General features: G+C 39.2%; 1 protein-coding gene across 1 annotated transcript in view; it reads right to left on the bottom strand.

Moving 5' to 3' along the window:
- Window positions 1–7,492: 7,492 nt before the first annotated feature.
- The window catches only part of ADCY2 (adenylate cyclase 2), a 206,834-nt gene continuing 191,509 nt past the window's right edge, over window positions 7,493–22,817 (bottom strand). Inside the window, exons 20-25 of the mRNA XM_036400040.2 lie at window positions 21,095–21,253; window positions 16,678–16,824; window positions 15,488–15,595; window positions 13,329–13,443; window positions 8,820–8,944; window positions 7,493–8,284 (exon numbers count right to left, since the gene is read on the bottom strand). Coding sequence (XP_036255933.1) covers window positions 8,132–8,284; window positions 8,820–8,944; window positions 13,329–13,443; window positions 15,488–15,595; window positions 16,678–16,824; window positions 21,095–21,253 — 807 coding nt within the window. The 3' untranslated portion in view covers window positions 7,493–8,131. The remainder of the gene's footprint in view (window positions 8,285–8,819; window positions 8,945–13,328; window positions 13,444–15,487; window positions 15,596–16,677; window positions 16,825–21,094; window positions 21,254–22,817) is intronic.

The following is a 22,817-nucleotide window of genomic DNA, read 5'->3' on the forward strand; positions in this document are numbered from 1 at the left end:
GCTGCCCCGCCGCCGTTACCCGGCAGCGCCCTCGGGCACCGCCCGGCCGGGCAGCCCGGCCGCAGCCGCCCGGGCGCGGATGGGCTCCGGTGCTCGGGGACTCCCGCAGAGCTCTGTCAAACCTGAAGTGTGAGTTCTGGACACCCGATAGCGGAGTTTTGGTCTCAGTCTTGTGCAGCGACCTCAGCTCCCTGGTCCTTTGTGTCCTTGGAAGCTGGGGACCAAGGTTAGAGGAAAGCCTAGCCGCACGGGACTGACCTTTTTCTGTGACAGCTTGCACTAGGCCCCAAATACCCCTCTAAGTGGGCAAGTTGAATAAAACCACACCACAGCATGGAATTCCCACCAAAAAAAGGAGCCAGTGTCATGAGGACCTTGGGCTCTCTTTGGATAGTAGCTCACCTACTCAGGCACAGGCTTTCACACACTTCTTGAGCTCTGTCAGGCTGTGACCACTTCCTTGGGGAGTCTGATGCAGTCCCCAACCACCCTCTGGGTGAAGAACCTTTGTATAATATCCAGCCTAAACCTCTACAGACACAGCTTCAGGCCCTTCCCTCAGGTCCTGTCACTGGTCACCACAGAGAAGAGATCAGTGTCTGTCCCTCCTCTTCCTCTCATAAGGAAGCTGTAACTGCAATGAGATCTCCCTTCAGTCTCCTCCAGGCTGAACAGACCAAGTGACCTCAGCTGCTCCTCATATGACTTCCCCTCCAGACCCTTCACCATCTTTGTTGCCATCCTCTGGATGCTCTGTAATAGCTTAATGTCCTTCTGAAATTGTGACACCCAAACCTGAACACAGGACTTGAGATGAGGCCGCCCCAGACCAGAATACAGCAAGACAATCCCCTCCCTTTCCCAGCTGTCCATGCTGTGCCTGATGCACCCCAGGACACACCTCGCCATCCTGGCTGCCAGGGCACTGCTGACTCATGTTCATCTTGACATCCACCAGGACCCCCCAGGTCCCTTTCCATGGCACTGCTTTCCAGCATCTCATTCCCTGAGTTGTACATACACCCAGGGTTTACCCATCCCAGGTGCAGAATCCAGCATAGAATGCTCAGCCATTTCAGGCAATCCAATTTGAAAATTCTCTTATATACTTACTTGTGTTGGGAACACTGAAAATAAGTCTTCTGGGTATAAATCTCAGACTGACTGTAAAACTGCTCTGCCCTAGTAGCACCTGGCTCCTAGTTTTGATATTCACCCCATGGTTACCCTGGTTTAATACATATATCTAACTATGCCCATGCTGCTTCTTCTGTGGTCCTTAGGGATCTGTGAGTGGCTTGGTTTAGTTTACCTTCGTTGTCTGTAACCACAGGTGTAGAGCTACTGTCCTGTAGGCACAGCATTACTGTTATTAATGCTACCAGTAGCTTTTGGTAAGCACTTTCACCATAGCACTCTCCCAGGCATCTTGAATTTTACCAAACATCCAAAATTTATTTTAAATCCCCCAACTTTCAGAGTACTAGAAATCTTCACAACTGATTGTTTCAGGCATCTTGGAGCCAGGCAATAATTCAGCTACATCGTCCCTATGTAGCTGCCACTCTACCTTTATAAATCTACTGAATTACACAGACTCCAGCTTCTTTGCAAGTGTCGCATGGAGGCTTTATAATCTGCAGACTGGTGTGGGTGTTTTTTTTAACCATTAGTGACAATTTCCATCTGCTTATCTAATAATGTCCCTCTACCAATTAAGATCCTGTTCTTTCCGTAGCATGGGCCAGATTAGAACAGTGTAAGCGAGCAGTGGAATTGAAAATCCAACAGCTGCCTTGCATCAGCTTCCTAAGCAGAGACCTGCCTGCCACTGTGCAAGTGCTTTTCTATAGTTTAGTCCGAGCACAAGGAGATAGCAAGCTCATTTATAAAAAGCAACTCAGCTGAAACTGCAGCTATAAATAGAGCCACAAGAAACTGTTCACCAGAGATACCAACTAAGCTAGACAAGAGCTCTAAAGTCAGATCTGAAATATTTCCCTCCAGTTTTTTTTCTACTGTTCTCATGTAGCTCCTTTTTATTAACATTAAATTGATGGAATTTAATTGAATTACAGCATCTGGATGCCATACAAATTGTCACAAATACTGCTAAGATTTGCCATACCACCACTCCCTCCCATTTGAAACAATTAAAAAAATGCTTTTTACTTAATTTTTCCTTCCCAGTGAAAGTGTAAATCCTTTTAGAATTATTTGAAACTTACAAAGGCTTTTCTTCCTGGTCACCTTTTGCAGACTCCCCAGAAGCAGGATATGAATGCCCAGGGAGGTTTGTCCCAGCTGCCACCAGACTTTATTAACATGCTAGTGTTAAGTGTATGTTTATGTTATAAAATAGCACGGAAGGTCAGTGTGTTTCCTTAGTAACTTCAATATGAACATGTAAACAATGGAGCAGTTTTAGTCTATATGGTGAAAACTATGCATTCAAATACAACTGAGCTAAGAGACCAAAGTGTTAAAAGTTGCTTCAAATTTGGTGTCTTAAGGAGGAGAAGTTCACTTGCTGCCCTTTTGGAGAGTAGTAATACTCCCTCAGGTTCCACTGCTAAGGTGTCTGAGTTTTGAACATGTTGGTATGTACTTTTATATCCATAGCGTGTCTCAAAGGCAGGGTCACTGTTCTGAAATGTCAGACTGTTTTGCAGAATAACTCTGAAAAAACTTCCTAAAAGGAATATGAAGCAAATAATAATGGAGACAGGGAAAGGAGACACAAAAGAGACAATGGGGAAGGGAGACAGGATGGACAGAAGAGGACAGATGACATATAACTGGACAGGGCATTGATAGAAAAAACAGGAGCTGTTTTCTTACTACAAGCTGAGGTACTTGTTCTAGCCTTTTGTCACTGAGATGACAGCCTGCTGTCAAATTAAGGTTTAGCAAGCCCTTTCCTGTCTTAGCTCTTTGACCTCAACATGTATCAGTTTGCCATATGGCCCTGACCTTCAGCTGAGCCATGAAGGGGAGACAGTCTTTGCCAAATATGTTCCATTCGATGGCCCTTGAAAGAGGCTGAAACAAAAATAGCTCAAAACTTGTCCCCTTTCTACTACCATAGCTTTGGGTCATGCCAGTTCTTTCAAAGAGTGCTTGTTTTTTCTGGATCCTAATTACTGACTGAATGCCCACCTCAAACGAGAAGGCTCTTCAGGAGCATTGCAGCCATCCCACAGGAGACAGTTCTCCAAGAACTTTTCCCATTTGAATCCTTCTCACAGTCTGTAGTCTGTCATGAATGCTTCACCATGGGTCCCTTTCTTGGGGTTCAGTCCTTATGGAACAGGCTGCTCCAGTGCAGGTTCCCCATGGGGTCACAAGCCGTGTCAGCAAACCTGCAATAGCACTGGCTCCTCTCTCCAAGGGCTCACAGGTCCTGTCAGGAGCCTCCTCCAGCACAGCTTTCCCACGAGGTCACAGCCTCTTTGGGGCATCCACCTGGTCCAGTGTGGGGTTGTCTGTGGGCAGCAGGTGGATCTCTGCTCCACCATGGACCTCCAAGGGCTGCAGGGACACAGCTGCTTGGTGATGGTTTGCACCACAGGCTGCAGGGGAATCTCTGCCAGGAACATCTCCTTCCTTGCTGCCCCTGTATTTCCAGAGATGTTTCCTCTCTTCAGCTGCTAGTTCTGCTGCATTTTTTATCTCTTCTTAAATATGTTATTCCAGAGCTGTTGTTGATGGGCTCAATTTGGCCAGTGGTGGGTTAGTCTTGAAGTTGTCTGGCATTGAGTCTGTTGGACATGGGGGAAGTTTCTGGCAGCTTCTCAAGGAGACCACCCCTGTAGCCCTGTTCTCTTCTCCTTGCTACCAAAACCATGCCACACAAGCCAATATAGCTGACTGATACTTGCTCCAATTCAGATCAATATTCTGTTCAATAAATCTCTTGGTAAGTAAAGTAGTATACATTTTTATACATGAGGTGACATAACTTGCATAAAAATTGCTATTTGTAATGCTTTTTTGGTATCAAATATGAAAAATTCTAGCCCAGGAATATCAACCTTTAGAAATACTTCACATGCATTTTTTCCTGTCAAAACTGAGATTTTCATGAAGAGCATCTCAATGGCTACAAATAGATTTGGAAAATTCTCCATCCAAAAAATTTCTAACAATTCTTGGCACAATCTTTGTTTTAAACAGGGCATCCTATAACATAAATGGGTTCATATCTTTATAGCTGTAAACATTAATAAAATGCCCTTGTCTTGCATTTTGACATGTCAAAAATTACATTGACCTGAGTAATTCCTGCTTCTAAATCTAAAAATGCTTAAAATTAATATGTAGCAAGCTTTAGGTTGAACTAGTTATAATTGATTTATATACCACTTTTGACAAATCCACACAAATCTGAATTACTTCAAAGAACAAAAAATTATCTTAGTTACATATTTTATTTAAGGCACATACATCTCATTCTACATTTTCTCAGAATCACTTCACTAATTTAGACAAAAAATGAAGAATAAAACAAAAAAATTGTTTGGGGTTCACCTGTAAAAAGTCTTGAAGGGTACTAACTACACCTAGAATCTGCTATGTGAAAATTAAAAATTAGTGTATATTCATATATAATCACAACAAGAAGGAAAACTATGTATTAAAGTACAAGATAACAGTACTTTAACAGTACATCTTCTGCTATATGAAGCTTCTTGTAAACATAGCTTATTATTTATCCCAGTATGAGGTTCTAAAAACAAAACAGGGAAGACTTGCAACAGCTCTTCCCTCCCATCACTTTAGAGACAAGCAGACTGAACTACTTGTGTCTCAGTGGAAAAAGGAAGGATTTGTAGATATTTTACAAAATGGAGGAAGCATATATGAATATAAGAAAACGAAAAATGCTTTTCATATGGCATAAATGTCTATTCATATAGCACTAATGCAATAATTTACAGGTAACACAAACTATTTCTGTAGTTTAGAAAAATATCTGCAAGTCTAATCTTTCTTCCTGTCCTTTGGTAGTCCTCCATGAATTGGAGCAAAGCACTGACTTTGAAAAACAATTCCAGCAGGCTTACCAGGTGTTCCCGTTTGATTCTCTTTTTCCCAAACCACAGTGAATCACTCTTATATTGATCTTCTGGCTGCTGGCTCACAGTGTGAAATGCATTTGCATTGTACTTTTGGAAGTCCCACTCTGTGGTTCACTGAGGAGCTGTGAATTATGTCACCAACATGAAAGGTGCAGAACTTGACTCTTACTGTGATGTGGAATATGTGGAATGTCAAATACTGATTTACATCATTATCTTAAAGTTTTTCAGGTTATGGGCTGATACATGAGTAGTGTTATATCCAGTTACTGAGGCTGAAATTGCTGCAGGTGGAGGAAATAAAGTTATTTTCTTAAGTGTAACTAGACAGCAGAAAAATAAATCAATATAAACAGTAGATATAAAATGCATTGGAAGATAAGAGGTATTTATTAAATACAAATAGCTTCTCAGCACTAGAAAGATAGTAATACTCAGCAACTGAAGGCTAGAGAGGATGGTATGCGCTTTTCTTTATCTGGGCAAAGATATGTGTATCTTTTGCCCACTTTCTTGTTCTTTAGCAGGATTTGGCTGCAAGAATCTAAATGCAGTTACAAAATGAGAGAAGAACACCAGTGAAATATGAGTGCTTTGAACATGGGCATTTTCAACATGCTCTTGGAGGGAACATACACACCTTTCTTTATACTTCATTGGACTAGTCAGCTCCCCAACATTCAGATGTTTTAACATTTCATAACTTACAGAAATAATATGGTTTAACTTTTATAAAAATCGTAGTAACAAGGCTATGGAGTTAGGTACAAGGTTTGTTAATGATGAGAAAGAATACAAATGAAAGCAAAATCCTGAATGCACAGGTTATACCTGAAAGCTGCACATATATATGACAATATAATAGAATCAACTTTACATAAGGGTTTTCATCCACAGTAGGAAATTATTGCGTTGACTTGTGGTAATACCACAGTGATTTTAAAGGCCCAGAGTACATTCAAAGTCTAAGAAGGAGATCAATAACTTATTTCAATGTTCCTAGGACAAATTTATAGTAAGTGGTGAGGAGGGATTTAGGAGAAGTCTTATGTGACATAGCTAACTGACAGCTAGCCAATGACTGGGACACTGGGTTTGCGGCCATGTGAGCTATTTGGAAAGTCTTTAATTCCACTGGAAAACATTTATCTTAACTTATTAATTAAAAGGAAGAAATCATAAAGACAACAGAAATATTTTTCATGAGAATTTATTAGACTGAGCACCTGTCTTGAAAATTACCGTTTAAAAGTCTCCAGGACTGGAAGAGAAATTAGTTGTGTTATGTCAAACATAATTGAAATAACTTACATTTTGCTTTTAGACTTACTTAAGGGGATCAAAATTCAGATTGTCTGTTTTACAGCAAATTAGGCACTTTGAAATCTATTGTCATTCCAATTCACTAGTGGGCAGATGGCTGCTGTGAGTAAACTGTGCCACATTCAGTGAGACTGGACTGATGCCATGTATTTGTGACCCACAATTTTGAGAACTTAGAAAGGATACCACTGATATACAAATGTATATGTATGTTTCATGAATGAGCAGTCTGAATACTTTTTGGATTTCAATAACATGCTAAGAGGTAACAGTGCATAAGCTGACTTCCATATTCATATGATATCACTCAGAAGAAAATCTTGTAATTATATGCTATTTTGTAAATAGTATTATTTTCTTGTTAGGATGCTATGACTAAAATAATTGATTACAACAACACAAAACTTAATTGTTACTGTCTGTGCTTCAAAGGAGCATAGATAGTAAAATTACCTACTTTTACTGTCTTTCCCCTGGCTCATCTATGAAACTCTGCAAATGTGATACTTTTTAATTCAAAGGGATTTAAAATAATCTCCGATATCCACAAAATAGCATTTTACTCATACTCCTGTCCTAGTGAGTATAAATAAAATTATTACTTTAAATGATAAATAAGATTATTACTTTAAATATCCCACAAAATCCAGCATTGTGAAGGTTAAATGAAAGGCATGCAAGGGCAAAAAAGGTTGTCAAAGTGCAAAATATAACTTTTTCTTCTCTTGAACAGCTTCTCCTTGTTACTGTTTAAGCACTGCAGGCCAGGTGTTAAGTAGCAGCACTGCTACTGTCTTCAGTATCCCCCACTTTTTTGTGTTTATGGATTTGAAGTCAGTCTTCTGAATCACCTAGGTAGTGACTGCAAAGTGCCTAGGATGCCACCAATGACTGAAGACAGTAGAGGTGATTTAGTTTCTGAAAGGCAATAGCAAGTCTAGCAGATATTATTGACCAAGGCTGTTGAGATAGCTGGCTATAGCCTGCCTCAACATCTAACTACTGAATAAAAAGCAGTGGCAGCAGCAGAAAACACGCAGCTTTAGAGTGACAGAAGCCAAGGAAGCAAAACTAAGAGACAGCAACAGTAAGACAAAGTACATATAAACTTTTAATGAATTAACTTTACAAAAGACAATAGCTTCAAAACATTTGACACGTTTGTACAAAACTATTCCAGCATTTTTAGTTCTCTCTTCAGAAAGAATGCCAGCAAACCACCCAACGTGTCCCTGGCTATGAGATGCAACTGGTGATGACATCCAAATCATGTGTGGACAGAGTAAACTTATTTACAATACTGTATACTTTAATACCAGTTTAGTATGCTATTGGGGAGCGACTGTATTTTCCAGAAAACACCATGCATCAGAAAATAGTATGCACCCCTAGCTTTATTGCCTTTTTTCCCCGCATTTGTCACTAACACTTCTCTTTAGTCCTTTCAGGATGCATTCCCTCCTTTTGATTCCTATTCCTTCTTTTCTTGTCTTTGAATAACAGTGCAAGTAGCAGTACAATCTTCCAGTCCTATAGCGTACATCACAACTGTCCTTGAACATAGAAATATCAAGGTGCAAAATGATGGCTCATGGGACTATTCTGCAGCCATATTAAAATAAGTGCCACATACCAGAAAATAGCACGCATGTTAAGGGCCAAAATGTAGTTAAAAAGTGCGTGATACTTTCCTGAAAATATGGTATTGATGACACATACAAGCATCTTCAAGATGCCACATTCCCTTGTGAAAGGGATCTTGTCATTTCTGTATGTACAAAGTATGTCTTCAATTCTCCTTTTCCTTTTACATTTATTATTCCTCTGCAGGTGCTCATGTACCCCAGTGTCTGCAGGACGTTGTTTGTCTCCTCTGTAACCTGCAACAATACAGTAATACAGCCAGTGTTGATAACAAAGCAGAGCAGAACCTTCTTCCAGAATGTGAAGATAACATAACGTTTGCTTCATTTTAAAGGGGTTTGCTGTAATGCTTGTAAGGCCTTTAAGGGTCTCAGGTGAGGTTTGAACACCTAAGCATTCAAGCAGTCTGTTGCTGGATTGCCCATTCTAATCATTTACATCAAGAATCAAATTTGGTGTAACCACATCTGTATCCAGGGTCGCCAGCAGAGAGCTTGTAGATAGATAAATGGAACTAGGGACAATACTTTTCCTCATAGCACTCTCCTCATCTTCAGGACCTTATTTTCACTTGAGTAGAACCAAACTTCCCCATCATTCTGCTTCCCCATCAACTGCTAAGGACATGTAAATGAAGTGATGGTAAGGAAATGGTTAACATCACCTTTCAGAGCTGCTGTTGCCAGATTCTTACATAACTGTTTGTGAACCAAACTTTAGCCCATTTTGCCATTTTAGGTAAAAGCCCACTAGCACAAAATCAAGGCTTACCTGTATTTTATCTAAGACGCCAGTGCTGTCCATCCTGCTGGCCACATTTACTGTATTGCCCCATATATCATATTGTGGTTTTTGAGCTCCAATTACTCCAGCTATTACAGGTCCATGGTTTATACCTGGAAAGCATCAGAACTTAACATTAGCAATGAAGAGAAAGGCAACAAAGCTGGTGAAGGCCCTGTAGCACAAGTCCTATGAGGAGCCTGTGAGGGAGCTGGGGTCATTTAGCCTTGAGAAAAGGAGGCTCAGGGAAACCTTATCACTCCCTACAGCTCTCTGAAAAGAGGCTGTAGGTAGGTGGGGGTTGGTTTCTTCTCCCAGGCAAGCAATGACAGTGTAAGATGACAGTCTCAAGCTGTGCCAGGGGAGATTTAGGTGATCATTAGGAGGAATTGCTTCACATTCAAGTGTGACTAGACATTGGAATGGGCTGCCCAGGAGGGTGGTGGAGTTACTGTCCCCAGAGGTGTTAAAGAAAAGACTGGATGTGGCATTTGGTGCCATGGTCTAGTTGACATGGGAATGTTCAGTCATAGGTCAGACTTGATGATCTTAGAGGTCTTTTCAAACTTAACTGATTCTGTGATTCTGTGAAGATCCACCAAACAAGGACACAAAGTGCATCTGGCATATAGCAAGTTGATGAACGCAGCATTTGTCCCTCACTGAATAGTGAGTATGGCAGCAAACATCATGGTTTTATTAACCATTTATGGCAGGAGAATGTTAGTTACAGAAATGTCAGAAGTCAGTTCATCTAATTTTAGTTTTACAGCTCCCTCCCATCCTGAGTATCTTGCTATTTTCAACCACTGGCACCCTAATAATGACCTGCTGCTGCCTTTATTATGTAGCATGGAACCACACTGTGGGTGAGCAGCAGCTTCTGAGAAAACAGATATACAAGAATTTCTTTTAATTTCTACTTGTAGTGAAAAGGGCCTCTCCTCTGCAATAGTTAATGGCCCAATCAAGTTGCTTTTAAAGTATTCTTTGCTTCTTAAATGCAGAATAAACTAAAGAGAATGAGCTGAAAGGATTTGAAGCCTTGTTCTGAAGGCTGGATTGACCAAAGACTTGTCCTAAAGATCTTCAATATAAATATATGTATTCAAATACTTTGATTAAGTACGATGTAGAACAGAAGCTATAGTCCCTCGTTAGACTCTGGGCATTTTTTATCTTGCAGTAAGTTTGTAACCTATATTATGTCTGTAAAGTAAATGAGTTTTACTTTGCTAGTAGGGAAAGAAACCAGGAGGCAAAATCCAAAGTACTATTGATAACCAGCATCAAAGGTACTATAATTTTAACTGTACATACTGATGAGCAGGAAAGACAAGTTAGGCCTAGTGAGAAATTAAACCTGAACAAGTAAGTAATTTGGATTTATAAAATTATCTCAATGGATCATAACTGATTTCTGTTAGCTCCTTTCTGTCATTATCATTAGGGATATATCTGTGCAGTCAAATGAAAGTGTGATTGTAGGATGGAAAGGGATCTCAGAGTTGGCTCATCTGATACGCAACATGGCAGCACAGGCTAGCAACAACACTATCAGCCCACTTGGAAATCCTGGAAAACGTGACTGTAGAAGTTAAATTGGGAAAAGATGCAAACACTACAAGATAACAAATGGAACCTGATATATGTTACTGTACAAGCTGGCTTGTACTGATAAATAAGAAACCCAGCTCAGTTCCACAAACCGGGCCCTGGGTTGATAGATAGGGAACTTCACCTATCACATTCCATCCTGGGCTGGACATCTCACTGGTGGACATCTCACTGGTCAGGAGTTGGGCTGTGGGAGGATCAGACCAATGAGCTGTCTAAATCTGGGAGTCTTGAACTCCCTATATAAGGAGGCTCTTAACAATAGAAGAGGCTGTTTGTTGCATGGAGCTTGGAGGTGTGTGTGTTGTCCCTGTCTCTAACCACCAACCCCACAGAACATGTGAATTATTAAACATAATAGATATATATTTTTCTAAGTGCTCAGGGTTCAATGCACAAAGAGACTTGGGCATTGCAACACTTTGCATTAACAACTGAGCCATGGATGGGTTTTTCTACTTCATGACATACAACCTGTAGAAAACACTAGGGAACTAAGACTGGAATCCACAAAAGCCATCTGCTGGGTAGTCCAATCTGGTTAGCAGGGAATATTCAAGAGATGTGTGTAGCCATGGTCCAGAAACTGGGGCAGTGCAGTAGGATTTTCCTACAAAGCACAATGGGCAGGAAGGGACTTTTATTTTTTACCTCCTTCTTGAACCACTGGTGTTGAGAGCTTGAGAAATACCTCAGGGGCTCAGGAGTCACCTTCAGATGCCTCCGCCTTTGAGGAAACTTCTACCAGTATATCTTAGGGATGTGTTCTGGCCACCCAAGCATTGTGGGATATGCTGCTCTATGTCATTCCTGCTGGTGTTTCATCTTTTTTGCGTGATGCACATGAATGTTTTTGGGGCATGGCTGGAAGAGTAGTACTCTCACTACAGGGGGATGCTCTAACAGAGGGTGATATTATCTATCTCTTTCTCTCATATCCAAAGCAATATTTAATCATTCTATGAAATATAACACTGTTCAGCAGGAATGACAGAGAATACCTCATTCTGAAGTATCCTACAGCTTGGGCTCATGGCTAGCCTCACCCAAAACCAGGAACCAAATTAAGTCACCTACAACACAGACAAATGTTCCAACTATGAAGTTACATGGAAAATAACACACCAGCCTCTGTTCTGAAAGAAAGTAATACCTGTGCAAAACTTGCTGCAAAAGCATATCTGAGCTTGTCTCATAAATCAAGTATCTCAACTTGCAGAAGGGGAGGAATGCCTAAAATGTCATCTAGATGCTCCTCTCCCTTATCTGACAAGATCAGATCAGTGTGTACCTCCTAAGTCACACCAGCATTTCAGGCACTCACAGAAGATTATGAAAGATGAGACCTCTAATGAGTTGCAAAAATTTCAGACTTAGATGCTGGTCAAGGGACGCTTTTACAAAGGGCAGTTAGGGTAGAAATCCTTACAGTGGGGACTAGGTCAGAAGTAGTTCTTAAAATGTTTCTGTGGCTACAAGTAGTATAGATATCAGAGGCTTTCATCATCAGGTATTGGGAAGTGGAGAAGAAGTGATGTGAAAATAAAGATCTCAGTGGTGCCTATGTTGCATTATGGTGGCACAAATACCACTTTGGGGCCTGTGTTTCTTTTTAGAGTTAAAACATTTTTTCATTTCATGAAGCAAAGGAGTCCTAGTTCTCTGTAATCTTTAGAAAGATCAGTAAAAATCCAAAGTTAAGCATTTTGTTTTGCTTTATGGTCCCCACTTGAAAGGACCTAGTACTGCTTTAAGCAGTTTGCAGATGTAGCCCCGGCACCCAACAGTTCTCTCTCTCTACTGAAGCTGCTGGTCTGTGCAATGCCAGCCACAGCCAGAACCATCCAGTTCTGTAACACTCTGAGAAGGAAGTGTACTTCTGATTTGCTTTGTCATTTTTAGCAAGGAATACAGAACATACTGGCAAAGGAGTGCCCTAAGAAGCTTGTTTCAAGTCAGAAGACAGCAAGTTTTGCCAGTGGGTGGCACTGTGAAATAGACTTAAGAGAAGCAGCTGAAAGGAAAAGCAAGCGGTACAGCAAGAAAAAGACAAGACAGGAGAATAACTGTTGGAAATCAAATACTTCTGACACATTTACAGAATTTATGGGTTCTCAATATTTGTTTACTGTTTTCATTTCACACTTTCCACGTTACATATTGCATTGTGAAACTGCTGTGTACTGCTATCAGGAAATAAACATTTTGGAACATATGGTTCTTGACCAGCTCTGAATTCATTTATCATTCTTTCTACTGCTTATTGCAGCTGTCTGTTTCTTTTTAAAAATACCAGGATGCACAAGAAAAAGCAATTAGAAACTGAAACATAAGGGATACCTCTTTCCAAGATAAATAACTAGTCATCTTTGCTCTTACCTGAATAACAAAGGCAAATATTCTCCCTTGTCTAACAGTTCAAAAGAAAGAGTACATTTTTGTGTGCTTGCTTGAATTTAGTACATGTAAAATATTTCAAACTGCAGCCTCACTGACCCCTTACAGCTCCTGTCCTCTGAAAAAACATTGATATAGTTTTGCAAAGCCCAATCTAGAGTTTTATTGTGTATTCTTTTTGTATTTGTAAACTTCCAAAAATGCACAGCTTATAACCTCTGCAATAATTTTTAAAGAATTACCATAAAACCACTCAGAGCCACGTGAACAAATTTTTTCAACCATTCTTTAAATAGGAATACTGCCCTTTTCCAAGTCTAGCCTTGAAACACTCTAGGGGGTGATGGGCAATACCACATAGGCTGCTTTTAAACAAGGTGAAGATGGTGCTGTTTACTATCATGGCCCTTTTGGTCAGTTCTACTACTACTTTAATTCTCCCCCTTGTCCATGATGCTCTCCTAAGAATCATGTGATACTCACCTACTCGTAACTTGAAGTCATTGAATGAATGCTTGTTTATGACATCCAGTTTTGCCACCAAGGCAAATGCAAACTCCACCATGGTTCCTATGTGCATATACTGTCGTTCAGGTTCCTGAATTCAAAAGACAAACAAACAGTCTAAAATCAGTCTTGTGAGCCTTGGCTGCTGTAAGAATGCAACCAAAATACGCTTGAAGACACTTAAGCCCTTAGGGATGCCCTCTACAGGCAGATGCAGAGAAGTAATGTAGAAGATGGTACCCTGTCCAGCATCAGTTAGATCAAACAATGGCCAAGAGACAGCATTTCACTTGTGTACAACCAAGCAGTCTAGTGGTGATAGATCCAAACATGCCTAATCCAACATTTTGATTGTCAAGTGACTTATTAGCTGCTGTTTAATCCCACAGGCACTCAATATCTATGTGTGCCTAGAATTTGTTAATTCATTTTCTTTAAGTGTCTGCTTCTATTGTATTCCCTTTCATAATAAATAATGCTTGTGGACAGCCCTACAGAGATCCTTCCCTCTCACTGTTGCACAGCTCAGCACTCTTATAAAATGCTTAAGATCCAGTGAAATTCACAATTTTAAGAATTCTTCCACTGATCTCATCTTGCAGATAAACAAGTACATCTGAGAACATTTAACAGACCTGAAAATGACTAAAACGCATGAGGAAGAGGGCAACCCCACTCTGCACTTTTACTTACAGAGCTTATACCACTTATCAAGGCTGTAGACTTAATCTCTCATACATAACAAAGCAACATTATTTTAAGTGCTTTTTTGAGTCCTTTCAGGCTGAGGAGAAAATTGATTTTGGTGTCCCACAACCCAAGGTAGGATCCTTACAAGTGATTGATTTCATAAGACATGGACTCATTGATCTCTATGAGAAATTACTGTATCTTCCCTATTTCTTGAGATAAAGGGACAGAAGAGATGGACAGATGACAACTTCAGAGAATGATTCATGGAGTGCATGCATCAGCCTAGGGTGGGACAGTAGTGGTGCTTGCTGGAGCAGCTGTTTAGATAAATGAAGCCTGTGAAGCCTGTTTCATTTGGAGTTCACTCCTAGCTAAAACAGATGGTTTCCTGTTCAGCTGATATATTCAGACCCCTTCCTCAGGCACTTAGTCTTCCTTGGATGCTTGTTTTAAGCTGGGGGTGGTTCCCAGCAGTATGTCTAGCAGTCAGTCATTGCCTCACTAGGTACTGCAGGATCTGTGCATCTTTGGGAATCTGGAATGAAGGCTGCTGACTTTTGGTGGGTTTCTTTTGAGAATGTGAACTAAAACACCCAAGGAATGCTAAACTGTGGATCTCCTGATTGTGGAAATAACTCACGTGATAAATTTCTTCCTCTGCATACACTAGTTTTAGTTGTGATTGAGAGCTCTCTATATCTTCATATCTTCGGTCTGCAGCTCTGCATTTTCTTCATCTCCTTCACCTCCCTGCATTAAATGTCAGAGCTAATTTAAAATAATCCTTTGTCCTCAGGATCCTTAGGGTCTATAGTTCATGTAGTAATTGTTGTGTTTAGAAGGAACATGAGTTTGGCAAGAGCACATTAATCCTTAGCAGAGACTGTGTTGAATCTTAATTGCTGTCTCTCTGTTGCCAACCTATAGTACTCTAAAGATCATGGCAGAGGCAAGGTTTTTGAAGAAGTTATGAATTGCTTTTCTGATCTGGATTTCCACTGACTGCAGTTCCTAATCTTACCATATTAAGTAAACTAGAAACAAAGGAACATATTCTCAGTGCTGATTCTGAGGGTTCTAAAAGTGTATAGTTAGTAAGGCAAATCATCCCTCCTAGCTCACAATGGAAAACTTTAATTCTTGCAATCTTTTGTATGCTTTGTAAATCCAGTCCTGATGTAGCACATAGGAATGAAATGCTGTACTGTATCCAGAGTAGAAGGCCTGTTTTAGCAAATACAGAGGTGGCATTTTCAAACTGCAATGTGAAGAAAAATTCACAGAGTGTATACTAAAGTATATACTTGTCCAGTACAATACAATCTATGCTAATAAGAAAAAAACTAGGCCACATTATTATACATAACCTGCAGCTTAATGAACAAAATTTTAGCCTTCATTTGAATATGCTTTTTATTAAGCAGAAACATGTTTTCTTGTACCTGACACTGTTCTTGGTTGGGTGTAGCACTGAGTCCTGTTGCTGCCATGTAAGTGCTTCCAATGGTCTTTATCTTTTCAACTCCACTGAACTTTGGCTTTGACAACAACTGTAAAACAAGGACAGTCATTCATTATTCAGATCAGCAGTCCTGTTAGTCTAACACCAATCAGAGAATCGAGTCTTAGAACAGTTTCTGTATGGACCTCAAATGGCTTCACAAATATATACGGGATGAAGGACTTAAGGATGGATAAAACAATGGTTACAGAACTCCAAGGAAAGGTAATTTCTTTCTTCTAAAATAACTTTTTACAATAAAGAAATTAAATTTATGGTAGTGAGAATAAATTCAATCTTATTTTACATACAGCTTATAAATGTCAGTAGACTTTGCACTCCTGTGATATTGGAAGTGGATCACCATGCCTGCCAACAGTTAAGCTTTAGGCAGCTTTCTGAAAGTAAGCATCCATCCCATGACAGTGGAATATTCCATGCCAGTAGGACTAAAATCCAAGGATTTTAGTATATATATCCCAGTTTGTTTTGAACATTGAACACCCAATGCTCTCCAAATGGGTTTGCTGCTAAAATACCCTCTATAGCTGCAGACCCACAAATCCAGACTGTGCTTTCTGAGTCATGACATGATTTTAATACATTTTACTGGTATCTTCGTCACTAATGACTTCCCTATAGAGAACTACTGTTCTCAGTGAGGCCTTTATAGATGCCTTTTCCCAATCCATCTGTAGTCATACTCTCTATTTGCTTCTGACTTCAGAGAATGGAACATCACAACTTTTATAGTCCTTTGACGTGCTTGTGTATCAAATCATCAGTGCAGATCAGGTATAACACAAAGGTTATACCTGACTTTAGACATTCATATTTAGAACCTATGGTTAATCCATGGCATGTAATGTAATTGTCTCAAAAACTGCAGCTAATGGGCAAAAAAAAAAGAAAATACTCATAGGATTCTCATTATAGGACATCAAAAGCAATTGAATATGATGTGAGATCAGTATCTGATTTATCCCACATAAATCTATTTTTCCTTTAATAGTCCCTGTAAGTATTTTCTGACAGCTTTTCCACTCTCCCCTTTAAGTATGTTTTCTGACTGTTGCATATCATGAGTTAGTAAGATTGAAACCATATGTCAATCACTGTTGCAGTACATACATCATCAAAGTCCGCAATGATCTCATTTAGCAGCCTGAGACATTCCAACCCTTCCTTATTTACATCAGATTCTGTGTAAAATTCCTTGAAATCCGGAACAGAGGCAAACATGACACAGACGCAGTCATAGGACTGGTGATACAGGTCCTGTCCAAAAGAAAACAGTATAAAGAAAAAAAAATTATCATAGCCTGCTGTAAATAACTTTCCTAATTAACATGCAGTATCCAGGATCTAAAACCAGAGGTGCTGCAGTAGTTGGAATGCCTTAAGATGGAGGTTGGATATTTTTTGCATTTAGCTGCATTTATTAATTTAAAACAATGCATAAACCTATTCATAAAAGAGAATTAACATATAAAGCTGAAAATATTGTAATGATTTTTTTCTTCCTGAACATTAAGTTTGTGAAAAGAAAATGTTAACTAATTCATTAGACAGGGCCCATCTCTGAGACTTCATATGAAGAGAATTTAGTCTGGCTTGCATGGCTGAAAATGTATTTTGTAAAACAATATCCAATTTATTATTAGCTGTTTGTTATTGTACTAACTAAAAAACTGAACCAAAATCACAAACTCAATGTACTACAAATGAATAATGCAAAATGACCCTGATTGATAGTTCCAAACGTAAAATGACAATATGCCTAAGAGGACAAAATAATTATCCTTTCTTTTGCATAACAAGGAGCTGGGCCAAAAAGAAAGAATTCATCTGAACTGAAACTTACTTATGGCAGAGTCTGCACTGCCTTCTGTGACCACTGAAATGAGAGCATCTCTACTCCACAGAAAGATTCCGGTGCTAAAAATGACCACCTCCTACTACCCCCCTTCACTTTCCTCTCCACTGCCCTTGACTATCTCTTCTTTCGGGACAAATTCATATCCCCCCCAAAAAGATAGAAAGAAGAAAAAAATGTTAAACTAACACTTAAAAAAGAAATAACATCTATACACAAAGGTAGACATAGCAATAAACGAGGCTGCTATCCACTTTTATGTAAAACTACCTTCAAGTTATTATTTGAGTAACAAGGGATTTCAATATTCACATAAAAAGGATTTATTCTGTGAGTTCAAGAAGCATAAGATAGTATTTCCCTTTTTACTTAGCAAAGCTTGGGTTTTTGCAATTTGACAGTCAGTGTGTCCTTTTGGAAGAATGTGGTGTGTCTGTACACAGATGTGCACAGACATAATGGATCTTTACTGCTGATGTATAACTGAAAAATAACAGAACTACGGGAAAACTGCTGACTGCTTCATCCCATCACAGGTGTGAGGGAAGTTTCTGAGCAAACATGAAAATAATGATGGACAGGAAGAACACATGCAGCTGGAGGAGATAAATTTTTTATAACTAGATTTTTGTGCCTCCTGTATTTTCTAGGGATTTTATACCCATAGCATTGCTGAAGCTCCACCACAACTGTATGCTGTAGGGATGGAATACATTGATTCACAGCTCCAGCTGTTATTCTCTTGTTGCACCATGATTAAATCCAGATTTTTGAGACTCTGCTGTGGGAAACCCAAGGGTCAAGCCAGTAAGGAAATCTGGTCTGACTGTGAGTGTGTGGTGTCTGGGGAGTCAAGCAGGGCACCTGTTGGCTCACTGGAGCTGCTCACTGTGAGGGGAATTTGGCCCCTTCTCAGGTGGTACAGGTGTGACTGCCAGAGTGGCTCCTGCATGGTCACATGGGGTATTTCCTTAAAAGGGTACAGAGACTGCATTCCGTGGTTAACTCAGCTTTACTTCTATTTCCTCGTCATCTTCCCTGTAACTTCATTTCAATTATAGCGACCCATTTGTCCTCCTTCCTCTCTAATACTGGCAATATCCATCTCCACTAATGAATGCTCAATAACACAGCACCATCATGGAACAACAAGTGGCACTATTTATAACCAGATAACTAGTAATTGTGACTATCACAATAAATTTCAGAGAATTTCAAGGAGTCATCCCCATCTAGTTTATTTTGATCATAATAATAAAGGATGTTACAATTGAGTGCCTTAATTTTCCTGAGAGTTCTTCTCTTGAAACAGTACTCTCCAAAATGTGTAGTCAGAAAATTAAGTGCAATACTATTCTAGGAAGGAATAGCTTTTCTTATTTTAACAAAAATAAAATCATCCTGTCTTTTGCATTCAATCCTTTTCTTTTTCCTCTTTAATACCATCTGAAATTCTGCAAGTATGTTCCTTTTACTGTCCCCTCATCTCCAATGCCTGAAGATCTTCCTGGGATCGGGAAGGGAAACCAGTCCAGTTCTATCCCTTGGAAGGCTATGGCAGTCAGCTTCTCTGGGGCAGAATTTTTGCTCTAAGTAAAGTGCTAGCTCCATCCTGTAGCTAATAAAGCACGATTCCTCTTGCTCAGTGATGGGCTTGCCAGTTAGCCTGCAGCACAAAAACTCCCAAGCACTTTTTACTAATAGGGAATCTGAAGGATAAAAGCATTAAGGAGAAAGCTGCAAAAGCCAGGTGCAGATATATTTAATCCTGGCCCTGTTTCCTGCTTTTCATTTTAGATTTGAGCCTGTCTTTCAATTGGAAAATAACCTGTCTTGTATCCAGCATGCAGACTATAAAGCAGAAACCCAGCTCTGGAGGTTCTGGTAAGGCAAACAAACCTTTATTATTTACTCTAAGGGCCTTTGCTTTTGGTGGATTAGCATTAGTCAATATATATATCTTGTTAAAAAAAGACCTTTGTTGGTCATTTGAAACTACCATGCAACTGCTCCAAGTTAGCATTTATCCACTCACTTTTTCCCTTTCCATTTCTCCTGCCAGCTTTTCAGCAGCGCACTTTGTTTTCCCTTTTCTCCATATACAGCTGCATGCATAAAATACTAAGGAAAGTAGTATTTGGAAATAGAATGTTCATCCATTTTCTTAATCTCAGAATCTGTTTTAAACAGAAAAGAACAAACATAAAACTATACTAACTTGAATGTTTGCAGCTAAGGAAAATGTGGACAAATTTCAATGTCATATCTGTTGACTTAGATATCCACACAGAGTAAACAAAGGCCTAATCTGCCCTAACATCTGTATCTACATACAGAACCTTGCTGATATTGAAACAAATCTAAAGACATGACAGATACTTATACTCCTGAATACTTCCAGAGATTTGAAAGGGCCTTCCTTTGAAAACTCTTGAAAGAAACAAAACAAGGAACAACTTGAGTTCGTTTTTTTTGGGTTTTTTTCAATGGATGTCATTAAAATCATGTCATATCATTTTTACTTCACCTGACATGATGAGCTGGGGAGCTCAGCACTTTACAATTTCTGTGCTTCATTAAATTAAGTAAACTCATTCCAACCTAAGAATCTTGAGGGGTGACAAGATAAATCTGGTAGCTGATACAAAGGTAAGCAGATGGTGTTGCTCTGCTGGGAAGCTGAGGTGGAGTAGCACATAATCAAGAAAGCAATCTCCTGATGGTTTGCTGTGTTTAATGCCTTAACTGAGAACTGGAGCTGAGTCAACTTGGCTTCTAGCCAAAATCTTCACTGCATTCAAAGGAACCCTACAGCAATTTTTGTTAGCTACCAAATGAATATTTGCTGGGAATACTAAAGTGTTGAAATGCAGTCCTGATTAATACTGCTTAATGCAAACCACAGTGAAAAGGAAGATGTTGTCCTTTTTGGCTCAGAAGATCAAAAATGAATCCCTAAATCTGCCCTCTGCCCTCTTTTGTCTTTTTTGAAACAATTATTTGGCAAGCACAGGTAATTAAAAATCTTACATTTAAGATCTCTATAGCTGCTACTCTCTCTAAATAGATTTATATGTATGTATTTTTTTTTCTTTATTATTACTGTAAAGGAATATTAGGAGCAGATCTAATTTCCAGAAAAGTAAAGATGGATCTTTTGGGTGACTTTTCTGGTGCTTGGATTAGGTCCATTTAACAGTAAATAAACAGGTAATTCAGTGTTCAGAACATCTTTCCAGAATTAACATAGCCACTATTTTTGGGAAAAAGTTAATTTTCACTCCAATAAAAAAGCTCTCCAGTGAACAGAAGAAAATTCAGAACCTGGTTGCAACTCCACTCTGATCATGGAGGAAAAGTATCTGCATGCATATGATTTAAAATTAAACCCATGTTGATTCAGCCATTCTGTTCTTCCTCCTCCTCACCTATTTTTACCATCCTTCAATAGGCAAAGTGCATTGCCATTTAGGAAAATTTCACCTTTTTATTTCAAGGTTTTATGGTGCATTCAGTGCTGTAAAGCAAACCTTACAGGAAGGAAAGGGGAAATGAAAGTGTCTGTAAATTTATATTTTCGCTGTAAGGACCTACTGTTCAAAACAGCATTAAGTGGTATTTCCAGGGTACACTGCTTTCTTACAGAGTAGAGGATATACAGAGACAGCTGACCTCATTCTTCAGGTTCCTTGCCAAGAAGTGTTCAGCTACATGGGCTGGAAGCACATTCTCCAGAAGCACCCGATTTAGGTTCTCCATGGTTTCAATCTCCTCCCGCTCTTTTTTGAACTTGTTCTTCCATAGGAAGTCTAACCTACAGTAATATTCATTCTGTTACAAGAGGACACAGAAGTAAAGAAACAATAGGCATCTTGTCCTGCTGGAGTACAGGTTTAAGAGACAAAATAAGCACAGTACACAACTCCTACAATTATTTGGCTACTCAAATATAATTCCAGGTCTCACAGAAGTCACCCCCCAAGCATACATTTTGTGACATACATTTTATCAAATCCAGCAAAAAGACCCATGAGAAAAAAAAGTTGCAAGGTGCCTTAAGCAATGGCAGATTTATTTATCTACTCTTAAACTTGAGTAGAAATTCATTACAGAAATCAAACACTCTAATGGAAACAATGTATAGTTTTGCAACTTAATATTATTTTATAAGTGCAGAATTTCACTTACAATAATGGGCATTTTAGGAAGACCCTAGTTTTTACTAACTTGAACTTATGCCATGCAACCAGCCTGGCGAAAAGAAAACAGCCTGTTGATATGATTTACATTCAGTATATCAAATCATGATCAGACTACAAAAAATGGCCCAGTCAGCTGGGCCAACTCAGTTTAGTTTTGGTTTTGTTAGTTGCTCTTTTTTTTTGGTTGGTTGCTTACTTTTATACTCCTTTCTGTAATACTTTATCCTGCTTTTCTTTTTGTCCCAGAGTTTTCATAGTAACTTTCCAGTAACCACAACAACAATACCTGGAATTATATGAAAATCACACAACATCCTTGGAGCATCAGTATGTTTTGAGATCCAATTTCACTAGAAAGGTGGTGGAAAATTAGTAAAACTGCACTTTTGCGGAGCTCTCTCCACTTCCTTTCAATGTTGTCAGGGTGTTGTCATGAATTCTAAGGCATTATTTCCACAGTAAAGCCTCCTCTTGCCTATCTCATTTGACCTGATAAAATCAAGACTTATTTCAATGTAGTCTTAGTGGTTTAACACTATCAGGCAATCTCAATGAAGACTATGTCATTAACCAGGAGAATATGATTATGATGGCAATCTTATTACAGAAAAAACTTAAAAGTGCAACCTACTGGTATTAGCAGTCAGTAAGCATTGACATAAAAAATGAGAGTAGTCCTTCTGACTGGACAGTGGCTGTAACAGCTCAAAATGATTCATAGGTATTCTGCTGAGATCACAGCGAAAAATAAGAGTAGAAAGTTGAAATTAGATGGTATTAAAATGATTTGGCAAGCTTTTAAAAGGCAATGGAAGAAAAAAAACTGATGAAGCAAAACTGTATCTGCAAAATACCTGCAGGATGAAAAAACAGTAAGAGGAAAATGATTCCTCCACTTAAATGTATAGAGAGAAATATACTCAGGTTTCCTTTGAATTGGTTGATAAGGGCCAGGTACTATTTAAACATTTAATTACAGAACCGAAAGAGAACATCCATCACATTAAATCACTGTTAACATACTCTCTTTGTGCTGATATCGATACTGCTAAGGACAGAATGCAGACCTCAAATGCACCCCAAAAGAAATATTCTGACTATTCTGACTCAAAGGTGACATTCTTCTGAAAGTAAAAGGGGTCTTGACATCTTAGAATGGATCATGCTGCATCGCAGAAATCTGGAGTTTGAAT

Source organism: Molothrus ater, chromosome 1, assembly GCF_012460135.2.
Source record: "Molothrus ater isolate BHLD 08-10-18 breed brown headed cowbird chromosome 1, BPBGC_Mater_1.1, whole genome shotgun sequence".
NCBI lineage: Eukaryota > Metazoa > Chordata > Aves > Passeriformes > Icteridae > Molothrus > Molothrus ater.